The following is a 26,835-nucleotide window of genomic DNA, read 5'->3' on the forward strand; positions in this document are numbered from 1 at the left end:
ACCAGAAGTTGAGAATTTCTTCATTTTTCATTTATTTTTCAGCTAGTTGGTTAAGTTAGCCTAGAATGGCACAGCAGAGAACTCAGATTCTAATACCAAAGACTTTGAATACCAAAGACTTCTTGTCTTTATTTATTGTAAACTTCCATGCAGCTGATTGGAATCAAACCCAGGTCCCCTGAAAGAGCAGCCTGTGATCTTAACCACTAAGCCTTCTCTCCACCTCCTTAATTCCACTCCTACAATTTTTTTAATTATATGTGGTAGTTAAACAACATTGATATGCAGTAATTACATTGTTGGACTTACATTTATTTAAAAGGAGTGAGTAATATCAAAGCATCTGTACTCCTGTGTTTATTGCAGCACTACTTAAAATAATAGTGAAAAATAGTAATAACCTAAATATCAGCAGTCAATGCATTAATAATGAAATAAAAAAGACAGATTTCTGTCATTTGCAACACCATGGAAGGAAGTGAAGATCAGTAAGTGAAGTAGGCCAAGCCAGAAAGTCACATACTGTATGAATTCAATGACATATAGAATCTAAAACAGGCTAATCTCATAGAAGTTGAGACTAGAAAACTGGTTACCAGTTTTCTGACATTCATATAAACTCAATACTGTTGAGAAAGCTGCAAGCTCATATAGTTTATAGCAACTCCTAATTAGCCATTAAGAGAATTATAGACTGGAAATGGCTCATCATCTTAGGACTTGGGAAGTTGATTCAGTAGGACTGCTCAGTCCCAGGTCAGCCTGGACTACTGAGTGAATTACCTGAAAATCAGCCCAAGACAGGTATATTTACAAATATGCCATAATCATAAATTTAATGTGCATAGGAAAGAATGAACATGCCAATTGTTATAGATTCCCCCCCCCACCTTTTTTTTCCTTCACTATGTTTTTTCCTAGGATAGAGCTTCACTATGCAGCCCAAATAACGTTAAACTCACAATCTTCCTGCCTCAATCTTCTGACTGCCATAATATAGATGTCCATCATGACACCTTGCTAAAAGAAGGCTTTTTGTGAGTGAAGTATTTCTTGACCATGAGTCAGGAATAAAATGCTTTTTGTTGGGCATAGTGGTATATGCCTTTGATCCTAGCATTCTGTAGGTAGAGGCAGGTGGATTTCTGGGAGTTTGAGGCCAGTCTGGTCCATTTAGAATTCCAGGTCAGCCACTATTAGGTAGTTAAACCCTGTCTCAAAAATCAAAACAAATAAACATGGTAGCTCACAACCTCCTATAGTTGACACCCTCTTCTGGCCTCCTCAGGCAATTCTTAGATGTGATGCACATAATATACATACATGGAAAAACACTCATACATATTAAAAACAAAACAAATGGAATTAAATGAGAAATTTAACAATATGGACAATATGTTAGTTCAAATATAAGAAATACTGTTGGCAGAGGATTTAACTCAGAGATCATATATTCTACATCTGGAATTTTGGGAGCCATTAGCCTACTTAGAAGATTTTGAAAAAATTTTTAAGAATTTGTTAGTTTGTAAATAGTATAAAAAATGGTAGGACATATATTAGATGTTCAGGCCCAAGCTATGTACTAGGTTGGTTTTTTTTTTTTTTTTTAAATCCATATCAGAAGACAAAAATACCTATTTAAGAACTTTGAAATGTTTTAATGGAAAATTTTGTTAGCATGTATCAGGACCTATAAATTAATGATTGACATCATCTAACAGGCTTTTAAAGTATAATTTGGACATCTAAAACTACAAGGTCTTTCTTTGAGATTGACAACAAAAAATTATGATGCCCCTTTTCATTGTATCTTTGGATGAAATTAGAAAAGCAGTTTACTAGACTAAGGAAACATAGTTTAATGACATTTTTACGTTTGGTAGTTTTATAGGAAAAGAGAAGTTATTTGAGTTAATGTGTGTTTTGTTTATTTGCTTGCTTTACTTTTTAACTTGCTATCAATTTTATGGTACAGTAGAAACATTCAGATCTGGATAGGTTTATACAACTTTACATTAAAGTTATATAGTCAGTAAATGACAGACATAGTCAGTGGAATCTGTTTTGTCTCCTGTTGTGGCACTATTACCACTTTTTCACAAGATTAGTTTCAGCAGAAACATTGTTTATTTACTTGGTATATATTAATGGGACATAGACTATACATCAGAATTATAGACAGTGAATTATAATGGGGAGTAAATCGCATGCACTCTGCTCTCATAAAGTATTAGAGTAGAAACTAAGAACTGAAATTATTAATTCCTTACATGCTTACATTTTCGTATTACCAGAGTTTTTAACCCTGGCTATATATAAAAAAGTCTCAGCTGACTATGAAGATACAGGTGTCTGGACTTTAGTTTTGGAAATTGAGGTTTTGTATATTTGGATATGTACAGAGGTGTAGTTTAAAAGTCCCACAAGTCACTGCTACATTTCAAGCATTCAGTTCCAGTGTATCCATCTGTGATTCTTAAGCTACTTACTCTGTCTGGGTAATCACTATGAATTAGGAGAGTTCATAGACTAAAACCGCAGGTTGCACAAATGAAGAAACAAAGCACAGAAGTTCAGGTACTTTATAAAATAGCTATTGAATTTAGAAATCAAGTCTGTTTACTACTTTGGAGAGGTCTTTTCTTCAGAAAAGTAGATTAGAAAAGTAAATTAGTTGTATCTTTTGTATTAAGGGTGAAGAGCAAGATAAATTACTACATTTTTTCCAAATTGTGACTGATTCTCTCTTCTGGCTTTTGGGAGGTCATGTTCAACTCATACAGAATGGTAAGAAAGAAATACTGCTTAATATAACTAATATCATGCAGCATTTGCTTTATAAATGCCCAATTAAAGGAACTATTCCTGAAATATAACTTTCTCCTATGTTTAGAAAACCTGAGAGATTTGATTAATTTAAATTTGAACTATTTAGGAAAGTAATTTTTTAAAATTACAGTTAGTGTTATAAATTTAGCTTTAGATTTCTAGAGAAATCCCCATGTAGAGAGTAAATAGAATTTCACTCAGAATCTGAAAGTACAAGCTGTTATAAAATTTTACCAAACTTTAAAGTTGTTTCATTGGATATTGTTTTACATTGAAAATTATAAATATATTTATTAATTTTATGTTTTCATAAGACTAAAACCATACTCCTTTATGATAATCATGGCACAATTCTTACTCTTTTGACAAATTTCACATTACATAAATGCTGTACTGTGAGGTTTTTTCTAGGTATTAACACTTGAATCTTTAATTCTACATCCTTTCAGAATCATTCATGCCTGTAAGGAGTCACATAATTCTTTAAGTATAAAAAGCACATTCCTAGGGATTGTAATCCCTACCATTTACCACTTTCTAGAGGCTACTACTTTGATAGTACTGTAACGAGTACTTTTGGTAGTTGTAGCCCTTTAACTAAGTGAGTGACTAAATCTTTTTTAATTTAAAGTATTATCTTTTTTCCTATAATATATATCAACCATTATTACAAATTCCCAATTTAAAGACTCTTTAACCAAACAATATAAAGTACTTAGACTTGATATAAAGGCATATAAAGGAGAAAGAGGATACCTGAATAATTTTTTAAAATGCCATATTCTATATTGAATAGAACTATAATAAAATGGTAGTATGTCTAGGGTTAATATGATACCAAAATGTAGTTATCAAAAATTTCTTAAATGTTTATAAAATCACTGAGTAAAATACCAAATGTATATATTGAAATATTTTTTTTAATAATATTTTCCATATAAAATGTTTCACACCTATATTTGCTGACCTGTATAGGCCTAGGATAGGAAGTGTATACAGATGAAGTGTCTTAAATACAAGATGTAAATGAAGCAATTAAACTTTATCAGTATTAAAAGGACTCAGAAGCCCACACAAAGAGGCTTTTACTAGGACTAGTGAACTGGCTCAACAGATAAGGAGAGGAATTTTTATTTTAGTTTTAAAAAGGCTTCTGCTAGCCAAATAAAGAAAAGTTGAGCTATAAGTTTAATATACTAGCTAAAAGTTGTGTAGTAAGTCTTTAACACACTAAATATTGTTGTTGAAGCCTGCCAGAGAATACATTATTTTTGAACAAAAATGAATCTAAATCTAGCTTTTATTCTATCATATACATCAATGAAATTTTTCTCTATGTGAAAGGATTCCAGCTAATAAATGAAGAAGGCATGAAAAAGTAGCATCTATTTTGCAATCTCTCATGAATAAGCAGGTGTAGGAATTAGCTACTTATGCCTGTCAACATGTTTAAAAAGAGACAGCTAAACACTCCCAATGCATTATCATAATATCACAGATAAAATTCAGAACCAAAATTTCAAACCTCCATTATTTCAATCCTCTAATGCCAACTAGCAAGTTAGAGGAAATCAAACAAATTACATTCCAGGAATAAAGTGACAGAATTAAACCTGCAGAGACTAGAGGAAATTTATATGGTTTTATTTTCTGAATAAATTACAAAGAAAATAAAAATGAAAGAATAATTGATTTTTTAAAAAATTTGAATGATAACCATGGTCCATGGGTATTACTAGAATCTTAATTGAAACAAATTTAAAAATTCACAAAACACCTATAAGTTGGAACACTTATCTGGCTGGCTTCTTGATGAAATTAGGAGATAATTTTCATTGAGGGATATAGTGGTTATGCTTTTTTGTTTATCCGTCTTGATTTCAGGCTATGTTGCAATGCTTATGGATAAAATAATCTGATGGCCTAGATTTGTTTCAACCTACAATGAAAGCAAATGAGAGCATAAATAAAACAAGTTTGGCCATGAAGTGATGGTTAAAATTTATTGACTTGTTCATGGGGATTCACTACATTATCCTGTCTGTTTTTAAGTATCATTAAATTTTCTATTACAAAAAACCAAATTGACAGGTCCTTTTCCAACAGAGAAAAAGGGAAATTTATGAACTACATACCATATGATTTTAGTAAATTTCTGGTTATTTCAAGAGTCATTAGTAGAATATGACACAAATAGAAAATACACTTATTGTAATTACAGGGATTTTACTTTTCACTACTAAAGAAACAATGTAAAACAGAAGTTTGTTCTTTCCATGCTGTTATAAAATGATATGTAATGAATAATTGGGCTATAAGTATAAATGAAGAACAGGTATTAATGTGGGAAAGAACAAATAGAAAGCTAAAGTAGTCTTCCACGGGCCAGCCTATAACATATCTGACCTTATTTTTAATTAATTTTGTTGCTCAACTGATGTAAGGAACAGAAACTGACATTTATTGGGAACATAATCTTTTCTAGAACATTATGCGTTAGCCAGTTAAGAGAGTTACTTATTTCTAATTTCACAGATGATGAAATGAAGATTATGGGAGGTTGTCTTAGTTAGGGTTACTATTGCTGTGATAAAATACCATGACCAAAAACTACATGAGGAGTAAAGAGTTTATTTGGTTTATATTTCCATATCAGTGTTCATCATTGAATGAAGGAAGGGCAGGAACCTGGAGTCAGAACCCAGTGCAGAGGTTATGGAGGGGTGATGCTAACTGGCTTGTTCCACTTGACTTAACTCAGCTTGCCTTTTTATAGAAGCTAGAACCACCAGCCCAGGAGTGACCTCACCCATGATGGACTAAGCCATTCCACATCCATTACTAATTTTAAAAATGCCCCTACAGCCTGATCCTGTGGAGGCATTTTCTCAACTGAAGATCCCTCCTCTCTGACTAGTCTAGCTTGTGTCAAGTTGACACAAAACTGGTTGGGACAGAGGTTAAGCAACTTATGTAGGCATTGAACACCAAGTTTTTGTAACTGGCTAATGGAGCCTAAAAATTATAAACCTAGGAAAATTTTTTATTTCAGTGAAACTCATTGTTAGAAAAAAAGATTCAGATTTAGATGTTATCTTCAATTTAAAACAAGTAATAATAAAAATTTAGCTTGGTATTTATAGATGACCCATTTGATTGATAACTACATAAAAATGGAATGACTTTTACTAATAGCCATTTAAAACTACCTGCATCTATAAAAAAAACTTCATTATAGGGCATTCAATGCCAGAAGTTTAGCAGAAATGATCAAACTTTCATTTGATTTAAAAAACAAATCCTTCCTTAGGTTATTATAAAATCTTTAACATTTCTTTTTCTCTGTTCTTTCAGTACTGCAGAGTGACCATTTCTTACACTTACTGCAAACTGACAATGTTCAGATAGGAGCTACAGTCATGACTCTGCTACAGAATATACTACAGATCAACAGGTGACTTGATTTACACAATTTTTAATCAGAAGCATTACTAATTTTATTAGTTTGTCTAAATCTACTACATATGACTTATACATGAAATTTAAGTTCTCTTACGATTGACTTTTAGTAAAAGGTAATAGAAAATACTATAAAAGATTAGAAATTTGTTATCAAATTATAATCTAAAAGCTATAGAAAATTTCAGGATTAGAAAGAGAATTGGTGTGACACCTAAAGAAAAATATTAGGATCACAGTAAAAAAATATTTACTTACCTATTTAATAAGCAGCAAACTAAATATTTTTTAAAAAATAGTATAAAAGAAGTAATAGGTACTTCATGAGATCCAAACAGAAAGAATATACTTAGTGGAATTACTCCTTATTTTACTTGAATATCAGTTTATTCATCAGCTACCATGGGCCACAATTACTATGTTTATCTTAGTGTTTACAGTGCTTATTCAGATATAATCTTGTCCTCAATGAGTGACAATTGAGTATTGAGACAGAAATCATTATATTTTGGTATATTAATTTGCAATGTTAGTTATCCACAAGTGTTACAAATGGTGTTCTAACCAAACTGAGTGAAGATGCATGCTGGAGAAGTTAAAACCCAAGATGAAACTTTGAAAATAAGTTATCTAGGGAGGATGAGGAAGAAAGCAGTATTTCTAGGCAGAGGTAACCGCATAAGCAAAAGTCAGACAAGAAAGAAGCATTATGCTGGGGGTGAAAAGTAGAGAAGATTTATCCTGTTGGGATTTAAAATTCAGTATCAGTTACAGCCAGCACATTTTGAAGAGACTTACACTATGAAAAATGATATATGTTAAGAAAACATATCTTGTAGACAAAACAAAATTGAAGATTTAAGTAGATGAATGTGGTCCAATTACATTTCAGTATTATTACTGTGGTTGCTAATAGAGAGAAGATGAGAACAAAACTAGATAAAGAAGACAGTTGGAAGACTAGAGGTATTCTAGGGCTGGGGCACTTGCCTTGGATGTTAAATATCCTAAATTTGTTGCCCAATAGTGAGAAAAAAATGAAGAAGAAACCGTAGCAATTCAAGTAAAACAATAAAATTTTGGCAATGATAATAGGGAATAGTTATTTTTTTAATTACAATCTTATTAAATCTTATTAAAATCTTTATTTCTATTTTGGATTAAAATAGAATTACGAGGATGAATTTACTGGACCATTAGGGGAAAAGAAAAAGACAAATTATGAAGGATCAATTCTCAATAAACTAAATGTGAATCAGTGTATGAATGAAAGCCTGGAGTGGGATCGGGGAGTGTAAGTAAGGTTAGGTAATTAGCTTTCTGTCATTGTGACAAACTACCTGAGATAGGTGATTTATAAAAAGAAAAGGTTTACTTTGGCTCATTTTGGAGTCTCCAGTACATGACTATTTGCCTTCTGGTTTGAGCCTGTAGTGAGGCAGCGTATTACAGTGAGAACAGATAGCAGAGCAAAGCTACTCACTTTATAGCCATGAAGTAACAAAAAGAGAGAAAGGAACATGCCCCTAATGATCTCCAGGCCTCCCAGTAACGTCCTAAACATTCAGACAGTTCCCAATAGCTCCTTCCTTGAGACTGAGCTTTTCACACATGAGCCTTGGGAGTACATTCGAGATCCAAACTATACAAAAAGTCTCACAGCTGCCCTGAATTAGTACTAAGTTTTTAGGCTATGGTATAGCAGGAAAGTTTGAGTTCAATAAAAAAATTTAAAAAATAAATAAATAAATAAAAAATATGGAAAAAAAAAAAGAAAAGAAAAGAAATAAAGCTGAGAATCTAGAGAAAACAATATACCTAAAATTCACAGGCAGAACACTAGGGAAAAGAGAGCTATATTAGAGATCTACAGAGGGATTCTCTTCAGAAATGCAGTAGAGTACCAATCAACTTATAAATGTAAAAAGATACCCATTTATTTCAGTTACAAGGAAACATTTTTTAAAACGCATATCAAGTGCTTTTAACTCTTTAAATAAACTTACGAGGATTTAAATAACAAAAAGTTGGCCTATAAATGGAATGAGGTTGGACATAAGAGATAAGCAGATCTCTGAAAGGTACCCAAATAATGTAATAAATAATACACCTAAGTAACATAAAACAAAGAAGAAATTAAAAGAAAAATTGGAAATTATTTTTAAATAAACGGATGTGAAAATAACATGAGAGTTTCTGAGGTACATTTTAATTCAAACAGTACATAGGAGAAATTTTATTATATATATATGGAAAGAAAATCTCAAATCTTAACATTAATTCTGCTGTAAGTAAACTAAGAAAAGAAGGGAAAACTAAACTCTAAGCCAAAGAAGGAAAATAATAAGTATGAAAGCAATCAATATTAATAAAGTCAATGAAAACAATAAAAAAAATAAGAAACCATAAGCTGAAATCGAGATGAATGAAATGAATCTACAGCAAAAATGATTAGAAAAGAAATAGAGCTGCCAGCAACTTTTGTAAAAGTTTAGAGGAGTAATATCATTTATTGTCATTTAAAAATCACAAAGGAGTAATATGAACAACTTTATGCTATAAACTTAACAAGTTAGATGATATAGATAAGTTTTGTTTTTAACACTGCATTTTTCAATTTGTTTTTCTTACAATACTGGATGAAAAATAGTAGTACAAAGGAAAGGAACATGGCTGTTGCTAGGTATGGTGGTGGAGAAGGTTTATTGTAGCTATGTGGGAGGGCATAGCTGGAGGCAGGGACATCTGGGAGAGCCCTGAGTGGATATGACCTTGAGTCATGTGAGGAGGGGGAGGGAGAGGAGAACTAGGTGCAGCAGCCAGGAGGCCTAAAGAGTAGACAAAAGGGCCAGGTAGGATTATATAGGAAAGGGCAGCCCAGCCCTTAGGTTGGAGAAGTTTGGGATAGGGATGTAGGGTATGCCAGCCAAGAGGGCCCTGTAACTGGTATCTACTAAGGAATGCAGAGAGAACCTGGCAACCAGCATCTACTTTGACATAGGCACCTCTGCCATTTGCTCCAGACTTGAACCTAAAAAAAAATTTTTGATTTATTTTTGTCCCTTTTCAAGACAGTGTCTCTCTTTGTAGCCCTAGCTGTACACTAGAACTCACTCTAGACCAGGTTGGCCTCAAACTCAGATATCCACCTGCCTCTGTCTCCCAAGAGCTGGAATTAAAGGCATGCACTACCATCATCACCACCACCACCACCACTACCACCTTCCTGGCTTGATCAAGATTTTTCACCTTTCCTAGTTTCTCTCAGGTCCTCCTTACCTCTCCCTAGTACCTAGCAAACTTTATGTTCTTTTTCTGTCTCTTTAAAAAAAAAAAAAAAAAAATCAAAAAATGTAAAACTCCACTGAAACACAGAAATGAACATAAAAACAAACAAACAAAAGGCCAGTAAAACAAAAGCCCAAACAAAACAGTAAAACAAAAGCCCAAACAAAACAGCAAAACAAAAAGTTCACAATAGTAATGCAAAATGATAGTTAAAAAATGCCAAACAAAATTAAATGTTCTTTATAAATTAAGCACATGTATGTCATTTAATTGTTGAATCTTACTGCAAGTCTTGTCACCCTGAAGGTTTTGAAGCACTTACTTAATCTTACATTTTTTTAATATTCAATTTTATAACAAGTTTCTCTGAGAAGAAAGAGGGGACCTTCATCTACTTTGTATTCTCTATTGAACTTAGGTGGTCCCCTGCTCACAGTAGGAAATCTGAAATGTTAGTTGACTTAATATGTTAGAGTCTAAATTCTTAAAACAAAGTTATATACTTTAAAAGATATATCTTCATGGACTAGGCCACACACAGGCATTTAAGTTACTAAAACATTTATTTTAAATTTGTTGTGATAACCATGTATGAATTATTAATTATACTTTTTTATTCTGTCCTATTAGTGGTAATTTACTCAAAATAGAAGGAAAAGCCCTGCATTCTATTTTAGATGAAATTCTTTTCAAGCTTTTATCAACTCCTAGTCCAGTCATAAGAAGTACTGCTACAAAGCTCCTACTAGTACTGGCTGAATCCCATCAGGAAATTTTGATTTTACTGAGACTAAGTGCCTGCTATAAAGGTAGGACATACATATTTTCTTGTTATTCTCAAAGATAGAAATGCATTGACAGTTTATGAATGATAAAACCCTTATATTTTGAAAAGTTAGTACCTGAACTGTGCAGACAAACCTATTACAATATATGCCATTTCAGAACAGATATCACTATATAATCAACAGACAACTTACATATTTTGTTGATGGTGTTATAATGTTTATTCCCTTTCTGACAAAAATATTTATACTGAATATACCAAATAGTATAAGAAAATAATGACCAAAGATGACTATGACCTTATCCAAATTTATTCTAGAGAAGATAATAGAATTGTGCATTATTATCAGTTAATAATTAATCCCTTAGTCTTTTACGGCCTTTACTCAAAAAATATTATATTTATTATATATGATATGTATAATATATAATTACATAACATAATCTTATATGTGATATACATATGTGATATATTCATATATTTTAATGTATTACATATATTTTTGTATATACCATATATGTATATATATGTGTGTGTGTGTGTATATATATATATATATATATATATATATATATATCACATCCAAACTCATTAATTGAAAAGTCATAAATCTTGAGAGTAAATGAACTCATTGTTAACTACCATTCTTGTGTGAGAGTGTTAATTTAATCTCCATACTTATATTTAATTTTTATAACATTCCTTTAATACTAAAGGAATTACTAATACTAAAGGAATTTAATACTAAAGGATATTCTTATCCATATATACATGGAATAAGAGGCATGAAAAAGTTAGGTCATTTACTAAAGACTGTAATTTTCCAATTACCATCCAGAATTATATGTTAGTTTTATGTTAACCAATGTATTTATATTCAGTATAGTAAAATGCTGGGTTTTAGTTCATTAAATATGCTTAATATAAAATGATTCATGAGACTTAAAATTTGTAGGGTCTGTTTAATTACTAATCAATTAGAATAGCCTTTAATCTTGATGATTCAAAAGGTGTTTTAGTAACTTTCCTTATGTGTCATTAATATAGATAATTTAATTATTTTATATATTGCAAGAAAAATGATAGAATTAGCACCAGCATTAGACCTCTAGTTGTTACTATACTAGACATACATTTTTTAGTACTGCAGTTAGATTTCTATGTGTGGTAGCATATGTCTTTAATCCCAGCATTTGAGAGGCAGCGGCAGACAGATCTCTGTGAGCCCAAGGCCAGCCTGGTCTATAGAGTGGTGTACTAGGACAGCCAGAGCTACATAGTGAGCTCTGTCTTAAACCCCAACCCTAATAAAAAAAAAATGAAAACAACAAAAAAGTAAAATTGACCTTGGTATTCTCTCCATTTTTTTGAATGATAAAATTGCAGCAGCAGAATTTACTCAGATTCACTGAGCTATTTTGCAGTTGTAAGTGTTGCTGAGCACTTGTATCTCAATGATCCATATGATGGCAGCCCCAGATGTACATGAAAGGCATTTTTATTTGCTTACTTATTTTTATTATATCACATGCTTTAGAATCAAAGGTTACTTTTTATGATACTGTGTTATTTGGGAATTAAAATGCAGTGTCCTAATGTCGTAGCACTTCTGGCTTACCTCCAAACTATAGATGTTAGTGTAAGAAGAATTGATTAATAAAACTTACTAATAGCAACTAATAATAACCTGCTTAAGTGCTTCTACAAGATAGGCGTACATAGGTAATGTGTTTATAATTTACCTTCCTAAGAATTTAAGGTGTTTCAATTTAAGGTGTTTATGTCGAAAAGAAAACAAATTCTTTTTTCTCTGACTTACTGCAATTATTTAGACACTCTTACATTCAGATGTCACAAGTGAGGGACATAAAAATGATCACAACAGAGGAAGATTGGAAAGACCTCAATACAGCAATCATTGAGAAAAAGTAAAACCATATACTTAATCATATTGTTGTATTTCTTCATTTTCAAACAAGACTTTAATTTCATTAATACCTAGATTTTAAAAAAATCTTACTTTATTGATAATTGTTTTGTTTTGTTATTATATTTCAGGACTTAGAAGTCTGCTAAATAAACAGGAAACTCTTACAGAATTTAGTCGAGAACTTAGACAGCTCGTTGATCTTTTAACCCCTAAGATCCATCAGGAAGTAGAAGAACAGGTATTATAAAAATAATTTGTGTGATATTTGATAACTGTATTGAACTTTGGTTCTCCTTAAATATGGCTCACTTTCCTTCTCTTAACACTTTAAGCAAAATATTATTTCTGTTCAATAGATTTCCATTTCAATGCAATTTCAATCTTCCTTTTATATCTATTTATAGATTTGAGCAGGTTAATTTTTTTTTAAGATGTCTCATGAAATCCTCTATTTACTCTTTATCAGTAAGCCATTTAAACTTCATTTTCATTAAAAATATCTCTCATTTTACAAAGTATATATGGCCACCTGTGGTGAGCCTTCTTATTCATTGATACAAAATAATACTTTTCCTCTTTTCATAAATTGTATTAATAAAATTATGTTTGAGATGTGAGAGGTTTTATTTTATCATACATCCTCAACATATACTCAAAATGGAGGCTCCAGCTACCTTACTTCTGTAGAGACACACTTTTGTGATTTTAGGTGAGGCCTTTAAATATGAAAAGTAGAGTCTAAAATAATAAAATATATTTTTAGAGTAAAAGGAAATGAGATTATTATGTACCTAAAATCCTAAACAAATGGTAATTGAAAGGAAGTACAGTTTAGGCAAGAGAATAAAGGGAGAAATTTGGAAGGAAGAGAGTAAAGGAAAAGAATTTTACTTCCATAGACTATTTTCAACATTATACATATGATGAACAGACTAAAAATAGCATCCTAAAAGCTTACAGAATTAAAACAGATTTGCACATACATAGTCACATACATACATACATAGTCAACAGAACTTAATATATATGGCCACCTGTGGTGAGCTTTCTTATTCATTGATACAAAATAATACATTTTCTTTTTTCATAAATTATATTAATAAAATTAATAGCCTAAGCCTAATCAAGTTGCTAATTCTAAATGGACTGGAGCAATGGGTCAACACTGCATACTGCTCTTGCAAAGGACTTGAATTCTATTGTCAGCAGCCATGTTGGATGGCTCAGAAATGCCTGCATGTCCAGTTCTAGGGGGATTTGAAACCTTGCCTTCTACATATGTGCATGCACACACATACACATTAATTAAAAATAATAAAAATAAATCTTTTAAAAGTACTAAACATAAGCAAGATAGCTCCCTGGCCATGGTGGCACACATTTAATCCTGGTGCTTCAGAGGCTGGGGCAGAAGGATCATAATTTTGGGTCAGCATTGGCTATCTAACAAAATGTAGTTTCAAAAACTAAATCCAACAAAACAAAAGACCTTAGCTCAAAATAGATTATAAAAGATTAAGGCAGAGTTGTGAAGTCCTTAAAAAGGAAGTGAGAGGCTGGAGAGATGACTCAGTAGTTAAGAGCACTTCCATAGGTCTTGAGTTCATTTCCTAGCAACCACATGTTGGCCCACAACCATCTGTAATGGGATCTGATGCTCTCATCTGGTGTGTATGAAAATAGCAACAATGTACTCATATACGTAAAATAAGTAAATAAATTTTAAATATAAAATAAAAGTTTATTTAAAAAAAAAAGAAAAGAAAGTGAGATCAGATAGAGAATTTAAAGCTAACTAGACTACCTTGAATATATTCTAGATATTACCTGAGCTTAACATTATATCTGGAAAGTGAGATATAGTAAGCATAGGTGGACATTCTGGACCTGATGAACTTCATGTTTCTGGCTACCCATCTGTCTCGAGATGATGATTAACACTTATCCTGGCCTGGTATTTTAAAAGATAAACTTCTCAAAAAGACTTTTCTAGAGTGTATCAAAATTATTTCTGGTATATAATTTCAGAAACTACATAAAGCAGCTTGCTTGATTCAAGCCTATTGGAAAGGTTTCCAGACCAGAAAGAGATTAAAGAAGCTTCCGTCTGCTGTGATTGCCTTGCAGAGGAGTTTCAGGTAGAAAACCCAAACCAAATTTTTGGTTGAAATGATGATCTAACTTTGCATGTAAATTTGTAATCCCATTCACCCACCAAAAAAAAAAAAAGAAAGAAAGAAAGAAAGAAAAAAAAGGAAAAAGAAAAAAAGGAAAAAAGAAGAAAAAAGAGGAAAAAAGAAGAAAAAACAATATGAGAGCATTACCAGAGCACAGTTGAATGCAAGTGGGGGAGGGGAGTATTTGTGTGTGTGTTTTTTTTTTTCTTTTCTTTTTACTTTCCTAATGTGTGTTGTTTTATTCTTGTCTTTATTCTGTTCCATAGTGTTACTGAGTACCAACGCTCAAGTAGCCAGGTACCCTTTCAGAACAAAGGGCATAATATGACAAATCTGATGGAATCCAATACTCAGTCCTGTCCACTTCCTATCCAGGTTTGTGGGCCAATCCTGAAGAGGGAGCCAGTGAAATTTATAGTGTTAAATCCTCAAAACCAGCAGTACTCATAAGTGCTCATATATATAATTATATTTGTGGATACATAAAGATTAAAGGTATTGACCAAGATTTCCTGAGTAAATATAGCATGGGCAAATGTGATCCTTTAGATATGACAAAAGTATTGATTTCTACTTCAGTTATTAAAAATGAAATACTGAAGATGTGGGTCACCTTCTTCTGATATTACTAACCTAGCCACATTATTAAAGATTACAGAATAAATCATAGCAAAAATAAACTTAAAAAATAGTTAACATTGATGATAAAGTAGAGCTATTCAGAGGTGATTTTATTTTCATTCATCATTACTTAAAGCTAAATTTAACTCAACAAAGTGAAACTGACATATTACAGAAGTAACCTTTAAAAACTGAAACCATACTTTTATTAACTGCAGCTGCATTTCTGTTACAAAAACATCTAAAAATAACTGCTCAAAACTGTCACACAATTAATCGCTCTGGCTTTGCTATTTAGTGGATATCCTATAAAAACTTTCTTCTAGACAAATTTAAAGACAAGTATTTTTACTTTTGGGCATGAGTGTTATCAGCAAAGAAAGTATCAAGTTTTCAAACATTCATCAAGAAGATTGTGTGTGTGTGTACATATACATACATAGATGCATACATATACACACATGGGGGGCTGGAGATATGTCCATTTTATGTATGTGTATATTATTTTACATATGTAATTATATGAAAGGATCCCAAAATTGTGTGTGTGTGTGTGTGTGTGTGTGTTTGTATATGTACATATATGGAGAGAGAGAAAGTAACAGACTTGAGTTTGTATCTGGCTTCAGCAACTTATTGACAAGTTATCAAAATTCTTAGCCTCAAATTTCAAATCTAGAAAATAGAGATAATGGCTGTGTTTTGTGGCACAGGCCAGTGATCTCACCTACTCAGGAAACTGAGGCAAGAAGAACATATGTTTAAACCCTGCCTGGATTACAGAATGAGATGAAAGCTGCTACTGCTGGACAATTTAGCAGAGACCCTGTCTCAAAGGGTATAAAGAGGGCTGGATATAATTCAGTGGTAGAACATTTTTCTAGCAAGACCTTAGGTTGACTTACCAGCATTGTAAAAAATTACATGAATGAATTACTAAAGTTCATGTGCCTAACAAGGTTGAGATAATACATTTAGAATAATTTAAAAGGTTTTAGTATATGGCACTTTAAAAATAGGATGAAAAATACATATAATTTCTGCCCTTAATACATATAATTCTAGATTAGGGCTTAGTTCAATGCTAGAATGCATAGTTAGCTTGCAGTCTAATCACTACACTGAAAAAAAAAACCCTCAGGACCTCAGGATTGTGAGTTCATTTATGTAAATGTGTATTACAGAATCTTAATTAATATTAATTAATATCATTTAAAAAATTTAAGCTAGCATACAGAGTAATAAGTTTCTTTATAGCATTTTCACACATATGTGCTGGTAAACTTTGTTTTTCCTCCCTCCATCACTACCCTCACCATACTCCTTGTCTCCACCTCTGGCTAGTTCTCTTCCCTACCTCAAATAAACTCATTTTTTCTTTACCTCTCCTTAAGATATCATTTTACCTTTTCACAGTCCTCTTTATAGTTTCATTAAACATACACACAAAATTTAATACAGGTTCTGCATATATGTCTTAGTCTAGCTTTAATAATTTCTAGTTCTCTTCATTTTATGCAAATTTCATGAATTTGTTTTTCTTTATGGCTGAATAAAACCATTCTATATATGTACCATATTTTCTTTATCCTTCTATCTGTTCATACATATCTAAGTGCCACCATTTCTTAGTCATTGTAAAGAATGTATCAATTAATGTGGCTATATAAGTATCTCTGTGGTATGTTAACTTACTCATTTTGTTTGGAGGTTATTTTGTTTGAGGGTACTGTTGTTTTATTTTATTGAGACAATGTCTCATGTAACCCCCTCAGGGTTCAAACTCCTAATTTGTTTTTTGAAGTATTTATTTTTGTTGTTGCTGTTGGGAGAAAAAAAATAATCTTGAGACATGCAAATATAGTATATTATCCTCTTCCATATCTTCCTGATTTTCCTCTATGGGTACCTAAAAATATTTTGAATGTATATACTGAATACTAATATTTGTGATGCTTTACATACTGACACATATAGGAAGTATCAAAGATGAGGTTGCAGTAGTTGAAAAACAATTTGGTAAATAGCAGAAAATATAGAAATTATAATGAAACAAAACGTCTTTGAACACAGAAAACTTTATAGTCAGTTATAAAACTGTGTATTTAGTAAATAGTTGAAAAATACCTATATCTGGGGGTAGACTAGATGGCTAATTGGGATAAGGATGTCTGTCATCCAGCCTGATGACTTTTAGATCCCCAGGACCAGCATTGTAGAAGGAGAAAACTGACTCCTTCGGGGTGTCCTCTGATCTCACATGCTCCATAGCTGACATTGAACACAAATAGAATACATGGGACACACAGAGACAATAAATGTAATTAAAAATCAAATTTAACAAAACGAAAAATAGAGGTCTGGGGAGATATTTCAGCAGTTAAGAGCCTTTGCTACTCTTGTACAGGACCTGAGTTCAATTTTCAGTATCCGTATGGTGGCTCACACTGCATCCCTAGTGTCAGTGTCAGGCTCTGACACCCTAGTCTGGCCTCTATAGGCACTAGACATGCATGTGTTGCACATGCAGACATGTAGACAGATAAATGTAAAACACATTTGTTTTTAATTTTTATAAAGTAATGAGTATTTTGTCTGCATATATGTCTGTACCACATGTATTCTTGGTGCTTGTGGTGTCAAGAATAAGGTCAAGATTTTTGGACTGAAGTTAAACAGTTGTGACCCACCATGTAGGTGCTAGCAGTTTAACTTGGGACCTCTGGAAGAAGAGCTAGTGTTCTTAACTGTAGAGCCATCTCTCTTGCCCCATAAATCTTAAACAAAATGAAAAAGAAAGAAAAAGAAAAACCAAAAAGTTAAAAGTTAGATATAATTATACCATAAAGTGTAAACCACTGTTGAAATTTTAACGTTTTAAAATAATTTATATTTCTATGTAATTATTTTAAAACGTTAAAATTTCAACTGGTTTACACTTTATGGTATAATTATATACATATATATGTATATGTATATATATGGTATAATTATATATATGTATAATATATAATGTATTATATATTATACATAATGTATATACAATGTAATGTATATGTATATATATGTGTGTGTGTGTGTATATGTGTGTTTCTTTGTTTTTTTGAGACAGGTTTTCTTTTTGTAGGCCTGGCTGTCCTTGGAACTTGGTAAACTCAGAGATCCTCCTGCCTCCCAAGCACTGAGATTAAAGGTGTGTGCCACCACCACTTGGCATATTCTTCTATATTTTCATTTTATTTTTACCTAACAGTACATGTCACTAAGTTTTTGCAAGTTTTCTATTTTAAAAATAAATAAAATTCCATTGGTTAAATGACTCAATATTTCTTTATTCAATCCACTATAATGAAATACTTTTCAGTTTGTTACCACTGTAATACTATGCTACAACATCCTTGACCATGCCTTTATATATTTGATTATTTCAGTAAGAAAAGTATTAGAAGTAGAATTGGCTCGTCTATATTTTTTAGCATTTTTATTTGTATTTAAAATATTTCTTTGGATTTTTGATATATTTATCCAAACATCTCTATAGAGAAGTTTATATATAAGAACAATGTATTTCATTATACCCTTATCTTTGTTAGGGTTTTACTGCTATGAACAGACAGTATGCCCAAGGCAACTCTCATAAGAACAACATTTAATTGGGGCTGGCTTACAGGTTCAGAGGTTCACTCTATAATCATCAAGGCAAGAACATGGCAGCATTCAGGTAGGCATGGTGCAGGAGGAGCTGAGAATTCCACATCTTCATTTGAAGGCTGCTAGCAGAATACTGGCTTCCAGGCAGCTAGGATGACGGTCTTAAAGCTCACACCCACAGTGACATGCCTACTCCAACCAGGCCAGACTACCACAACAGGGTTACACCTTCTAAAAGTGCCACTCCCTGGGCCAAGCATATATAAACCATTACAACCCTACAATGCTAGGAGTTACCTTCCAGAACATTTTTGTCTTTACATGTTTGATTACTCTTGAGATCAAGATTTTTCATACATTTCTTGCTGGACATGTTTTATAAAATTGTATGTAAGGAACTTATTCCTTTTCTTTTACAGATCTAAACGAACAAAGATGTTGTTGGAGCTAAATAGGCAGAAGGAAGAAGAAGACCTTAGATTAAGATTGCAACTTCAAAGACAGAGAGCCATGAGACTTTCCCGAGAGTCACGTTTGAGTATGCTTGAAATAATTCATCCAGGTGAATAATATCAACTTTATAAATGTAAGAATATTAGAATATCTTAAACCAAGTTTTTTGCTTACCTGGTAAAATTTCTTTGTTCTTTCTCCTTTTGAACCTTTGCCTTTTCTCTCTTTTTTCTTTCCCTAGAGAAATCATATTACAGCTCTAGATTTTAAAAATTACAGCTTTTCTGACTCATACCTATAACTTAATTTTTTTTTTACTTTCAGATACATGTGTTAAACATAAATGTTCATAATTAAAGATAGTGGCCAATGACATTAAAAACAATTTGAAAGGACTCCAGTCTTTCATCTGAACTTCATCCATTCCCTAGTATAAAATCTGTGACACCATCTTAACATTTGTGACAAATGAAACTGAATTAATAAAAACATTCTGTGGTGGTGTATCTATGTGTACATGCTTATATATGTGTAGTGGGTATACATATGTATATATGGGTAGAGGTCAACATAAGGTATCTTCCTCTAGCCCTCTCCACTTTAGTTTTGAGACAGGTTCTCTCATAGACCCTTGTAACTCAGTGATTGCCTGGGCTAGCTGGCCATCAAACTGTCAGGACTGCTTGGCTCTTCCTAGTCTCTCAGTACTGGGGTTACAGCCATGTGCCACCGTGCCCAGATGTTTACATAGGTATTAGGAATCCAAGCTCTGATTCTCATGTTTACATAGTAACCACTTTATCAGCTTAACCATCTATGCCCTAGAATTTTTTGTTGTGTTTTGTTTTGTTTTTTGACAGGAACTCATATAGTCTGGGATGACTTCAGTACATAGTTAAAGATGATCTTGAACTTTCACCCTCCTGCTTCTACCTCCCAAGTGTTTGGATTACAAGTGTAGGCCACCCCTTCTGACTTTATGCATTGCTAAGGATTGAACCCAGAGAGAGTTTCATGCATGCTAGAAAGTACTCTTAGCAGCTGAGCAATGTGTCTATCCCCTCATATATAGGTTTTTCATCATTCATTTACTTCCCTTTTTATTACTCATTCCCAGGAACATTCACTTGTTCACTCTCTCCTTTTACTTTAAATATATTTTTCAGAATTTATTCTTTGTCAGTTATTCTCACGCTGTCTTACTTTATATGTCCCATCCATAACTATGCTATCAGCTATCAGCAAAATGCTTAGCACCCTCATACCTAGCTTCTCATCCTACTTTCTCATAAGCAGCACTAAGCATTCCCCATTAGCACTGCCCAATAACACATCTATGTTATCATTGAAAAGTTCTGTCTCTATCAACCAGTACAGTAGCAGTAGCTAGAAGTAGCAACTGAGTATTTAAAATGTGCTACTGTACTTCAGGACTTTGAATGTTTAATTTTACTTTATTTAAATCTACTTAGTGGCCTGGCCACATGTAGTTAATGGCTGCTGCTATGACCATCTTTTCTACTGGATAGTTTTCTTTGCAACTCACAGATGTTTCCAAAACTAAAGTCTTATTTCCAAATTTCCTCTCCGTTGATTCCCCATTTCATGTAAATGGCATCAAAAATCTGTTCAGTTTCAATCAGCATTCTTACATTTTCTTTGTCACTCTTCTATATCAGGTCAGCCATTAAATCCAATTAGTTTTTTAATCCTCTCTCTAAGATACCTTCTTTGTGTTAACCACTGGTGCTGTGTTCTATAGCTTTGTTCTTTCATTTAACTACTATGAACCCTGAATTCTGTGAACCAACTCCAAAGTCAAAGGAAGCTTATTTGTGTGAACTATCAGAAGTTCGGAAACTGACAGAGTAGATTAAAGAGCACATAAATACATTTTGTTCACTTCCTCTGGTCATCCCAAATGCTTTCCTACATGGATTCATGACTTTTTATTTTTATTTATTTATTTATTTATTTATTTGTTTGTTTGTTTATTTGTCAGACTGCTTTTGGTATTGGCCTTTTATCCCTTTTCTCCTTACTCTGGGATTGTAATATTATAAGTCCTTTTTGGAAAGAAACTGAATATTCTAGGAAAGCTTTACTTTCTACAGTCTTAGAACTATTATAAAATGAAAGAGATAGACAAACTAGTGTAAACAGTATTGAAAAATACTTTTTAAAAAAACCTGTAAAATCATTATTACTACTGTTGTCCTAACTTCAGACCTTGAGAGAACATAGCTGAGTATGTTATAATAATGCCTGTCATCTCTTTAGGTCAAGTGGAGAAGTACAATAGGGAAATGGAAGAGAAATCAGCATTGACTATCCAGAAACATTGGAGAGGGTACAGGGAAAGGAAGAATTTTCGCCAACAGAGGCCATCTCTCACAGAGTATAAAGCAGCCGTCACACTTCAAAGAGCAGTGAGTCTGCTATAGTATACGCAGCTCTACATAAGGAGGCAAACAAGTGTTCAAAATTGACTTTGCTGTTTACCAAATATAAATCTGTGATCAAGCCCGTTTGCTTTTCTGAGCTTATTTTCTTTATAAAATAAGAACCTGGGACTGTAAGTATAGCTCATTAGCTGAGTACTTCCCTAGCATGTGCAAGACCCGAGGCTCAATCTCTAGCAGCCTACATTTAAACAAACAAAAAACAATACAAACAACACTTATTTGCCTCTGCTCAAGCTGGTTTAGATACCAAGTCCAAGTACTGCTTTAAAATCTTGTATGCCATTTCCTAGATTGTAACCTTGTTACTGTTGCTTATTTGTCTCTCCTATTTGGCCTGCAAGTGCCTCAAGGATAGGGAACTAAGCCTTTTATATTGGTGTCAGCTCTCAACAAGCTTGATATGAATGGATATTCTGTCTTTTATAAACTGTTATATATATACATCAGAATCAGATGACATACGTGAGGATTCTAAAGTCTGTAAATTTCAGTCCTGTGCAAATGTATATTTTATTTGATTCTTTTAAAATAGTCAAGTTACAGAGAAAGTACTAGCTACTAGCTATAATTAGTACATATAATTAGAACTCTTGAATTGTAGAATGGTATTCATAATGGTAGTTTTCCTAGGGATTATGTATAGTAAGTCATATTATCTTGGAAAAGCATAGCACAGGGCTTCTTTTTTCACTTAGTAACCTTTTCTGTCTAATACTTACTTCTCTTATACATCATTAGGCTTCTATTAAGATTTCAAGTCTGGGGCTGGAGAGATGGCTCAGCGGTTAAGAGCACTGACTGCTCTTCCAGAGGTCCTGAGTACAATTCCCAGCAACCACGTGGTGGCTCACAACCATCTGTAATGGGATCCAATTCCCTCTTCTGTGTCTGAAGACAGCTACAGTGTACTCATATACATGAAATAAATAAAATAAATCTTAAAAAAAAGATTTCAAGTCTGAAAGCATGTAGCTTAATCACCTTTTTTGTAGGTTTTACTGTTAATTCTCATTTCGTACCATGATAAATTTTGAGCACTCAATGTGGGTTAACATTGATAAGGATGTTTTAATTTTTTAAAGTGTATGTAAGCATGTGTGTCTATCTGTGTGGGTGTGTGCACTTGAGTGCTAATACCCCCTGATGCCAGAAGCATCACAGTGCCTGAAGACAGTTACAGGTAGTTGTGAGCCATGGGTGCTGAGAACTAAACTTGTGGTTTTCTGCAAGAGCAGTTTGCAGTCTTAACTGCTCAGTTGTCTTTCCATTCTTATGAAGATATTTCTAAACCATCAAAAACCAGTAGAATAAATACTAGGGAAATGTGAAGAGTGATCTGTCTCTTCCTCCTCATGTTGTATATGTAACAAACCTGATATTTACCCTGAGCCAAAGAGAGTGACCCAAGGCAACCTGAGGATAGCTCATTTATATCCAGTTGAAGATGCTTCTTGTTAGAGATATTTTATTTGCCTTCTTTGTGATAGCTGCCCAACTAGATTGATTTGTGGGAAAGCCTGTGTTGCATATATATATTCTCATTAATATGTTCATATTGCCTATGTTGGAATGCTAATGTTACATATAGCATCTTAGGACTTCCACAGATGTGATAAAAACACTATGACCAACTGCAACTTGGAGAAAAAAGGATTTATTTCATCTTACGCTTCCAGTAACATCACTGAGGGAGGGAAGTCAGGGCAGGAACTTGAAGGCAGGAACTAGAGCAGAGGCTACGGAGGAATGCTGCTTCCTGGCTTAATGCTCAGCCTGCTTTGTTTTTTATAGCACCCACTAGCCCAGGAGTTGCACCACCCATATTGAGCTGGTCCTGCTCACATTAATCATCAATCAAGAAAATGTTCTGTAGGCTTTTCCACAGACCTTTCTGGTAGGAGCATTTTTTTTTCAGTTGAGGTTTCTTTTTCCAAAATAACTTTAGCTTTTGTCAAGTTGACATAAAAACTAGCTAGCACATATAGTTAAGTTTTATATAACTGAGATATATTTTATATTATTACATTATATTACATGAAATTTAAAATAACTAGGATTTGTGATCTGTATTATATTTCTATAGCAATTTTCATTTAGTGGTTTTTTTAAAAAAGAAAGAAAGAAAAGATTAAGCCAAGCATTGTAACATGACCTCTAAAGGCTGAGGCCAGAGAATCCCATGATTTCTAAGGTTGAAACCATCCTGGTTTACACAGCAAGTTCTCATTTCAAAGGAAGAGAGAGAGAAAGGGAGAAATAATTCATCAGCTTCATTAAAAGTAAATACAAAGCAGTAAGGTTATCCTTTACATTTATTTGTCTTTTAGGAACAATTGGTTTCTCAGGTACTTGGCAACAAAAGCAAAGTTAAGCCATTTATCTACCTTCTGTTTCTTGCTTTGTAAAGCAAAACAAAAACCTGGACCCCTCTTAAGACAGTGTCTCACTATGCCTCCCAGGTTGCTAACTTTGAGCTTAAATTATCTTTTCTCACCCCTCACTACTAATATCATAGTGCACTATCACACCTAATTGAGGCAGTATATTTTTTAGTTGATAAAAGTAGAAGGAAAAAGATTACAAAATGAAATGTAGTAGATTACATCTCTAATCCAGGCACTCAAGAGATTGAATCAGGATCTCAAATTCAGCGTCAACCTAGACTTCATAGCAAGTTCCAAGCATTCCTGGGCTACGTAGCTAGACATGCTCCCCAAATAAAGGAACACTGAAAACACTTCAATAATTAGAGTTCTTTGTTCTCATAGATAAATTAGAGTTCTTGGTAGTGAGTGTTGCAATATTAGAATTGCAGCTAAATTTGAATGTTGCTTTTGAATGTTTTTAGATGATTTCTTCTTTTTTCATCTTTTTAAAAATCAGCAGTAACTCAGAAAGGGTTGATCTCTAGATCCAGAAGGGTAGCTTGGCTCTAGAGTGCTAATACACAATGTTATACACTCATCCATCACTAAGCATCCATAAAAAGAATTAGCAAAACAAACCATTGAAATTTTTAAAAGCCGCCCGGCGGTGGTGGCGCACGCCTTTAATCCCAGCACTCGGGAGGCAGAGGCAGGCGGATTTCTGAGTTCGAGGCTAGCCTGGTCTACAGAGTGAGTTCCAGGACAGCCAGGACTACACAGAGAAACCCTGTCTCGAAAAACAAACAAACAAAAAAACAAAACAAACAAAAAAAAACAAAAAAGAAAAGAAAAATTTAAAAGCCAAAAAACAATGGCAGAGAAGAGTAAAATGAAAAGTAAATAAAGATAAGAGAAAAACATCAAGGGGGTTTTTCTAATTGAGGAATAGAATAGAATAGAAGTTCTCATTAGAATGTCATAAACCCAGGGTGGTACTAAAAGGAAGGATGGAGGAGAAAAGGATGTGTAAAAAAAGAATCTCCAAACATAAAGTCAGAGTTTACTAATGTTGAAGTATCCAAATGAAACAACTTGGTTCATTAGTCCTATGCTGAAATGCGTAGTAGATGAGTCCTATACAGCACCTAGCACATCTAAATAGCTTTTTAGTGCCCAACCATATAGGCCAAAGGCAAATATAAGTGAACATGAGGAAAGCTGCTTGATAGAAATAGAGAATTTAATACTTAGAAATGTACCTCAGAGGGTAGAGCACTTGACCAGCATATATGAGGTCCTACATTCAATATCCCTAATAATGGTGGGAAAACAAACAAAATAACAACGACAAATATTTATAGAGAGTTGTCGCAGGAATTAGAAAATAAGATTTGTTTTTATTCTATCATTTCCTCTGATAAGAAAATACATGGTACAAAACCAACATGATGAAAAGGGAAAATGGAAAGGTTGGGGCGTGGAGGGAGACAGACCTGGGTTAAATAGTTAAAATTTACCAGAGAGCAGGATGAAAGAAAATATTATCCATCAGGGAAATCAAATACATAAATATTTAAAATCAAGAACAGAAAATACAGATGAGAGGAAACCAAAAGAATTTTCTAGAACTACAGCATTGATAAATGTCTAATAAATCAAAAAACATTTATTTCACATTTCTGTGAAATACATTGGGAACAAAGAACTTAGCAGCAGCATTGGAATTGAAAAAATGTTGAGCTCAAACTGTGACATGTCTGAGAGAAATGATTTCCAGTTAAAATTAATATGCTCATCGAAAAGGGAGTTAAAAAGAAGACTAAAGACACTTATATAATCACAGAAGCTCTTAAGCCAATGGGAGAACCAAGAAGCTGAAATTCAAGAAGTACAGGGAGAGATAAAATGAGAAACCAAGGTAATTGTTCAGAGACCACAGAATGAGCTTTGGGCCAGGTAGAGAGAACAGGTAGGTTAGAAACCCCCAGAAAATGTATGTGCTACAGTATCTGATATATTAATGTCTTGATTAGAATGAAATTGTAGAACATAGTCAGAACTAAGTATGTAGGAAATCAAGCACATGGAAAAAAGAAATGTTAATTTCAGACAAAATATGCAAGGAAGGAATTATAATATGTGCTTCAGAATGAATAATATAGCTTTACCTGTCATTGTGTATGTGTAATACCAGCACTCGGGAGCTGACACAGCAGAATTACAGATTTGAGACTAATATAGCCTGTATAATAAAACCCTGCCTCCCCCCCCCCAAATAAAACTACCTTACTTTTATGTAATAATCATGTATTATTTTTACCGAAATGACATTAATTACATAGGGTGGACTGTACATGAGAGTATATGCAGTAAAAAGTAACTAAATCTGTATTTCTGTTCAAGAAAATCAATAAATAATATGTTTAATCTGAGGAAAGAAATCGTAGAAATTTGTTGATGGATGGAGCTCACTTGAAGGAAAAAAAAGTTAAAGTTGTTGCCTTTGGGATTTGTAAAACTGACCTTTAAACAATGGAATTATACTAGCCAGGTTTTTCTGGAAAGGACCAGATAAGGAAATATTTTAGGCTTTACAAGGTATATAGCCTGTAATTGGTACTTAACAGTTGAAGCACAAAAGCAGCTGTAGATAACAGACTGACAGTAGTTAGACAGGGATAGCTGTATGCCAATAAAAATTTGTAGACATTTGAGTTTTGACGTACACATACTTTTATATGTCACAGAATAAAGTTTTCTTTGAAATTTTTTGTCATGTAAAGTGAAATAAATAGGTATTTACTAT

General features: G+C 33.0%; 1 protein-coding gene across 7 annotated transcripts in view; it reads left to right on the forward strand.

Moving 5' to 3' along the window:
* Positions 1 to 26,835, forward strand: part of Iqcb1 (IQ motif containing B1) — a 47,295-nt gene that overhangs the window by 7,054 nt on the left and 13,406 nt on the right. For all 7 annotated transcript variants that reach the window (XM_076942902.1, XM_034515208.2, XM_076942897.1 and 4 more), the window contains 7 exons: positions 2,697 to 2,790; positions 6,187 to 6,286; positions 10,210 to 10,388; positions 12,425 to 12,534; positions 14,325 to 14,434; positions 19,165 to 19,307; positions 21,479 to 21,627. In XM_076942902.1, coding sequence (XP_076799017.1) covers positions 2,697 to 2,790; positions 6,187 to 6,286; positions 10,210 to 10,388; positions 12,425 to 12,534; positions 14,325 to 14,434; positions 19,165 to 19,307; positions 21,479 to 21,627 — 885 coding nt within the window. The remainder of the gene's footprint in view (positions 1 to 2,696; positions 2,791 to 6,186; positions 6,287 to 10,209; positions 10,389 to 12,424; positions 12,535 to 14,324; positions 14,435 to 19,164; positions 19,308 to 21,478; positions 21,628 to 26,835) is intronic.

The sequence above is a fragment of the Arvicanthis niloticus genome, chromosome 12 (assembly GCF_011762505.2).
Source record: "Arvicanthis niloticus isolate mArvNil1 chromosome 12, mArvNil1.pat.X, whole genome shotgun sequence".
In the NCBI taxonomy this organism is placed as follows: Eukaryota; Metazoa; Chordata; class Mammalia; order Rodentia; family Muridae; genus Arvicanthis; species Arvicanthis niloticus.